At 57.9% G+C, this 7,026-nt stretch overlaps 1 protein-coding gene across 1 annotated transcript; it reads right to left on the minus strand.

Moving 5' to 3' along the window:
• Positions 1–701: 701 nt before the first annotated feature.
• FGF5 (fibroblast growth factor 5) lies at positions 702–4,816 on the minus strand (the record flags this gene model as incomplete). Its single annotated transcript, XM_084286517.1, has 3 exons — positions 702–1,061; positions 3,001–3,104; positions 4,519–4,816. The coding sequence occupies 3 exons, from the start codon at positions 4,814–4,816 to the stop codon at positions 702–704; spliced, it is 762 nt and encodes a 253-aa protein (XP_084142643.1).
• Positions 4,817–7,026: the final 2,210 nt, after the last annotated feature.

Below are 7,026 nucleotides of genomic sequence, written 5' to 3' on the forward strand. Positions count from 1 at the left end.
CCTTTATTGCTTAAAACTCTCTCAAGTCAGCTACAGACTGCTTTTAGTTTAACAGAGGTATTTACCCATTTATTTTCACCTTGTCAGCCTCCTTCTGACCAGCAAACCCGTTTGGGACCAGGAGGGGTTTTTGGCCCATCCTGCTCACATTAACCTGCAACAGCTTCGCTGCCAGTGCTGCCACACCATGCTCTTCCTTACAATACCACCACCACATTTAAATTAATGAATGAAGTGCAGGGTGAGGCCCTGGTAGGAGAGCAGAGGTTTTATGGTTCCCCACAGGTTCAGCATAAACGTTTTCCAGGTGTGTGCAGACCAACTCTGATCAGTGTATCCACGGGGCTGCACGTCTGCAAATGGCTGTCCTCCCCCTAACAGCCTTTACAAAGAGATATATTATTGCCAACACAGTTCCAAAACCCTCTGGCACTTGAGAGTTACTGGACGTAACTCTTGTACGAAAATGATTGTCGACAGCATCACCAGCGAAAACGGTGCAAGAAAACACGTCCGAGGCGGAGGCCCCTCATGGCTTCCCTCAGCAGCAGCAGAGCAACGCCTGCGCCTCACTCCCCATCCACAGCAGCAGCTCCCGCTCCGCTCCGCCAGTGCCCCCACATCCATCCCATCTGGGAATGGGGAGGGGTACCAGGCTCTGCTCCTCCCCAAAAATCCCCTGCAGCCTCCTCTTGGCACGGCTACCCGAAGCGAAACTTGAGGCGGTACTTGACAGGGCCATGGCTGTGCCGCGGCGGGGTGGCCGCTGCCGTTTTCTTCGGTGGTGGTGGCGGAGGAGGTGGTGGCGGCTTCTTTTCGGGCCGGGTGACAGTGAAGGCCAGCTGCGGCGGGGGGGGCTGTCGGAAACGGGGCAAGAAGTGCGTGGAGACGTGCTGGGGGCGGGCGCGGGGGCTGCAGCCCCGCTTGGCCTTGCCCCGCTTGTTGAGGGCCACGTACCACTCGCGCCCCGAGCGCCGGCCGCGGTGCACGGCCGAGGCGTAAGTGTTGTAGCTGTTCTCCTGGAAGCGCTCCCGGAACTGGCACTCGGATGTGAAATGCGCCTGTGGAAAGCAAGGGGGGGACACAAAGATGGGTTAGCACCGCCGTCGCTCTCCCAAACCGCTCCAAGCACAGTGGACACCCCGCAATTTTGGCCTCTGGCCCGAGGACCCCAAAGCCCACTCCATCTCCTCGCACACATCACTCTGGCACCAAACCTGTGTCTGATAGCCTATATGGGCAGCTGGCATGCAGGTTATAATTGCATTGGAGTTATTTATAACCCCCATTTTCTTCTGAAATCAACTAGGGTCATTCTGCCCCCTGCTATATGTAAAACAATCACAGCATCGCCTCCTGTAAATGGGGCTGCACAGTCCCCCAGCACTGGGGTTTTGGGAATAAGGCCGCCCACTGCCATGAACCATCAGCTCTACTCCCTGCCATCCCAACAAAATGAAGCATTTCTCATGCAAGTTGGCAAAGCAGCAGGTTTAGGGGCTGCCAGGTGAGCAGGCAGAGGGGTAAGGTGTTTGACTGCAGCCACATCTCCAGAAGAAAATGCAAGGCACATCGAGCAAGTCCTGACCCCGATGACAGCATGTAACGCCAGCTATCTATCACCTACAACCACCCAAAGGTCCATGGGGCTGGGATGGATTTTCAACTCCTAATTGAACCAGAAAAATTGAACCTTACAATGCAAGGCACAGAATCCCAGCATGCAGTACATTTTTTCCCCCGGAACACCTTGAATTAAGACTCCTTTCGCTCTTTGCATCGAAGAAATGTGATCCTGGCAACTTTTGGTTGCTTTCCCTTCTTTTTATGAACCCACGGTGCTGCACTGCTCATGCACAACCATCCCCCTTCTGGACACAGCTTTGCTCACACCAGCTGCTCTGCGATGCCCTGACAGCCACAGCGATGCTCAGGCGAGATAACTGCATTGCCCACACCACAGGGAGGTTTTAGGTCTGACCCAGGCACTTCTCCTGGGAAGCTGCGAACCCAGAGAGCAATTTTCAGAGCAGCCCAGAGGCCCGCAGGCATGGTGTGATCCGCAGCACAGCACAACGGCACCGGAGCGGCTCCTGCATCAAAGCGCAGCCGTGAGTGACGGGCGCAGGGCGCGCTTTGTGCTGCTGCGCACTCATTAGGCCATGAAATAACTTTATCCCGCCGAGGCAGGGAGGAACAACAGATGCAGGCTTTGCATTATCGGTGTTATTCAGCCCAGCCATCTTCAGGCGTTTGGGTCAAGTTTCTACAAATTGACAGCTTTCATCACAGTAGAGCATCGTGTGCCCTCGTCCCGCTGCTCGTTGCCCTCACCAAGGTCGCTTCCACGCTGCCCTGTCTACAGCAGCAATTAACCATGCATGGACGGGGTTTGATTTAATTTCTGCCTCCACCATGGCATGCCTCAAGACGTCGAGGGGAACAATGGGGCCATTATGAACTGCAGGGGAGGGTTGGGGACCATACTCGGTGATGCTTCCATCTCATTTCATGTTTGCTTTGGTCTCATCTCATGTTTTCACTGTGTGTTTTGCCTGCTCCTCTCTACCTACACTGCTCCTGCTGTGCTCATTTTTCCCTGTTTTACCTTCACCCAGACATTCCCACTTTCCCCAGACTCTCCGTCCAGTTCGCAGAAATCAGCAGCGACGCGCTCACCATTTCTGTATCATTAGGTTCCAGGAGCAATGCTCCGACAAAACCCGAGGGAGTTTTGCAAGCACATAAATACCGCTTTATGTCAACTTGTGGGCTTGTGCAGCCCGAGCACATCGCTAACACCCACATCTCGGCCGTGAGGCTGGGCTCACCCCCACAGGGCAGGCAGCCACACTTCCCGCAAGCCATTGCCCTTGGCCCTGCAGAGCCCTCCCGGCAGCCGCAGGTGCCCCGGAGCAACGCTGCTGCACACACGTGTGTGTGCAGCTGTCGCAACGCCGTCAATATGCAGTATGTACTGATAATCGGGGGTTTACTTACACTTGCATGGAGTTTTCCTTTTTTTGACATCGCTAAAAATTTGTTGCTGAAAACTCCTCGTATTCCTACAATCCCCTGAGACACAGCAAATATTTCCAAAATACCTAGGATGACAGAAATCCCAAAATAAATCACAGTTCTCTCCACATCAGAGTGACAAATTAAAAGTAAAAATAAAAAATAAAAAGCTCACGTTTGCATTTCACCTCCAAAAGACCCTGCTCTTCAGCAACCTGTCTCTGTGCAACACAGCTGCTTGTTCACTCATAAAAACCTGCATTTACTGCAGTACTGCTATCAGTTTTGTCCTATTATTATTATTTTTAGCTGGCGGGAGCTGTGTCCTAAGCTACAAGCCCGTGATGAACAAAGCAAAGGGCTTTCAGGCTGAGGATGCTTTTTTTGCAAATAACCAGGGGTGCCTTGTTTCCCAGCCAGCCCCATGGCTTCACAAGTTGTGCCAGTGCTGCTGGGCCCTCACGGGATCCACAGCACCAGGAAAAACTCTTTTTCCCCCCCAGATTTCTCACTTGTTTCAGAGCCAAGTACAGCCACACAATTTGGTCTTGCCCGCGCTGGTGCTGGGGGGTTTGCAAGGAGCTGTGGTTTAGGGGGTGATTTCGGCCTCAGCTGTGACAGAACAAGCTCCCACCTGGGGAAATCCCTCCTTTTGGGTGCTGGCCAGCAAGGCTTGACTGCCACAGCTCAGATCTCCAAAATCTGGGCAGTGGGCAAGGGCGAGAAAGGAAGCCACAGGAGCATGGAGCCCTGCATTTCTGCAGCCAGCCTGCTGCCACCCACCTCACCCCAACTCCTCACAAACCTGGATGTAGAAGTGCATGCCAGATTTGGGGCTGAAGCTACCACCAACACCATTTTTTTCCTGAAGCTCCCCACCCTAGGAGTGCACGTGGGACCCATAGCTCATCCCACAGCAGGGCCAAGCATTGCTCCTCACCGCCACTGCCACGTTTCGCACCCCTGCACAGTGTCATTGTCCCTTTGGCACAGGTGTCCCAGCATGTCCCCACCACCCGATGTCCCCTCCTGTCCTCTTACCGACACCACAGCTCCTCAGGGCACACAGTGGCTGCTCCCAGGGCTCTGTTTTCCCCCTGGGACAAAGTGGCCCCGGAGGAAGGAGTGCAGGGATTAACATGCCGAGAGAAAACACGACGCCACACTTAAGCCCCCGGCCCCGCGGTATCGGATCTCCGCCACTTCCCATGTTTATTTTAAGGAGGAAGTGAGGCTCCCACAGGCCCCACACACCACGGGGCACCTGCTGGGGGGTCGGTAGCGTTGTCCCCATGCCCATGGGGCTGCACCTCGGTGCCACGAAGCGCCATCAGTGGCACATGCCTGCGACCCACATCCCACGGCGCGGGCCCGAAGGCCACAAGTGGCTGGCTCCCACGGCTCTGCCAGCTACGGGGCAAGGGTGGGAGAGTGGCCAGGTGGAAAAAGGGGGCTTGGGGGGCGAGCGCGGCGCGGCACCCCCCCGTCCCCTGCACTCACTGAGCGGGCTGGCGTCGTGGGCGCCGTCCACCCGGCCGTCGGGGTGCAGCTGCAGGTGGAAGCCGATGCCCACCCGGCAGTACAGCCGGCCCCGCCGCCGCCCCGGGCGGCTCCGAGGGAAGCGGCTCGGCCCCGCGGCCCAGGAGGAAGAGGAGGACGAGGAGGACGTGGAGGAGGAGGAGGAAGAAGGAGCGGGGGCGCTGCGTCCCGCCTGCGCCCCGCCGGGCAGCCGCTCCCGCCGGGCTCGGGCAGGCAGGAGGAGGAGGAGGAGGAGGAGGAGGAGGAAGGCCGGGCTCATGCTGCCGGCGGGAGGGAGGTGGAGGAGGAGGAGGAGGAGGAGGAAGGGCGGGAGGAGGGCGCCGCATCCCCGCTCCGCCGCCCAGCACCGGCGGCAGGGGGCCGCCCCTCCCGCCCGCTGTGTGCGCCCGGGGGGGCACCGCACCTGTGCGGAGCCCCGAGCCCCCAGCCCGGGCTCGAGGGGTGCGGGGCCGCCCCCCATAGACCCACGCCCTCCCCCGTGGACCACCCCAACCCACCCCACCCCCCCCCAGCCGGGGCTGCGCCTCGGGTTACGGGGGGGGAGCGGCTGCGAGCCCCGGGGCTCCTCCGGGGCACGGCGGCGTTGGGTTGCAGCCCCGCCGGGAGATGACAGCCGGCAGCTGCGCCTCCGCCAGGGCTGGGGGCTGCCAGAGAAGCCCCCTCCCCTCCCTTCGCCTCCCTTCCCCTCCCTCCTGTCTCATCCCACACCAGGCCCTGAGGCTGAGCCCGGCGCTGGGCAGCATCCCCGGGGGGCTCGCAGCGAGCCCCTCGCCCCCAAGAGCATCCTCGTTGGCACTGCCCGTGTCAGCACCCAGCAGCCCTCCCTTCCCAATTCCCAAAATTTGGGAACAGCATCCACATGGCCTCCCACTGACAGTGCCATGACCTCAAGACATGCCCCAAACCCAAGACTGACCCCGTGCCCCACCAGCCAGATTTCTTCCCAGCAGAAAGGCATCCATCGCTGGTGCCAACATCCCCCTTTCTCCCTCTCCAGACTCCGCAAAAATCTTTCTTTCATCCCCAAAAAGCTATCAGGAAAATCTTGCCTCCACAAAAGCCAACACCTCCATACCTTCCCTGCCTCATCACTCACATAAATCAGCATTTTTCCAACCAAATACCCCCCAAATCCTGTCTGGAGCCATCAGCGGGGTTTGGGTTCGTCAGGAAGGAGGCTGAGCCTCCGGCATGCCTCGCGAGGAAGCTGAAGGTCGCACACGGCACGGGCTGGTGTGGGCGGGGTGATCCTGCAGCCACGCACGGCAGCTCAGGATATAATATATTTATATGCCCGTACGGATACGCGTGTTTATATATATACACATGTGGATAAATATAGATGCCCCTAAATATAGATGCACATACCTGAAGGAAGGTCAAAAGCTCATTTACTCCTTCCAGCTGCAGCAGTCGGCCCCAGAAAGCACACGGCCTGCACTCACTGACCCACCGTGTGCCCATGGGGGCTGTGAGCATCCTTTTGGGGTCCAGGGGGTACACGGACCCCACAGGGAGCTGTCGGATGGAGATTTCCCCTTGCGAGCATTTCCGTGAGGCCGAGCGGTGCCCATGCAGTGGAGAGAAAAAAAAAAAAAAAAAAGAAAAAAAAAAAAGGGAAAAAAAAAAAGGAAGGCTTGAATCTAAATAAATAAATAACCCTAATAGCTCACTTCCTGGAATAATCCAATTTAATTGCCTTTGGCAGTTGCAGCCCTTCCACACACACACACACCAGCAGCCTCTGAAAGCTGACGCGATGCTACCTAAATTATTCAAGGCTCGGTTACGGAGCAAACTGGAGGCAAACGGAGGGGATAACAGGGTGCTGGTGCGAGCTGCGGTGCCTGGAGAGGAGGGCTCTTGGTTAAAAGTAAGGCAAAAGTCTTTAGAAATGAGCAGGAGCCTCTGCTGGAAAACAGACAGGTGCACTCCAGCAGTTGTCAGAGCAGCGCTGAGCTCGACAGCAGCTTTCCCCGTTGGCCTGGTGCTTGGTGCACGCTTGTTGTACGCCCGCTGCCGGTACCTCAGGAATATTTCCCCCTCCCCGAGCGAGACGTTTGCAATTTCCCTGCCAAAGCAGGAGCACGCCGAGCATCCAGCGAACCGCACGGCTCACCCCTTCTTATGTACTCAGAGCTACAGGACTTGCATTTGGGGAGCTGGCTGCTACGAGGGGGGCTCCGTACCCGATTTTCCACCACCACCGGCGTGCCCAGCGCCAGCCTGGCAGCCACGCGTGGTTCTTCTACCAGCCGGAGCCCGGAGAGGGCAGGGGAGAGCCACAACGGGCAGAAAGTGGGCGCTTATCCCGCTCTTGGGAAGGCCGGAGGAGGGAGGCCAGAGGAGAGAGGCTGAAGAAGGCCCCTCCTCATCCTCGGGGCTGCCCGGGGCTGGAGGAGAGGCTGGAGCCCCGCTAGGTGGCAGTGCCCGCCCGTGAGCGGCCCCGGGAGCATCCGGACATCCCAA

Source organism: Netta rufina, assembly GCF_964035555.1.
Source record: "Netta rufina genome assembly, chromosome: 4".
In the NCBI taxonomy this organism is placed as follows: domain Eukaryota; kingdom Metazoa; phylum Chordata; class Aves; order Anseriformes; family Anatidae; genus Netta; species Netta rufina.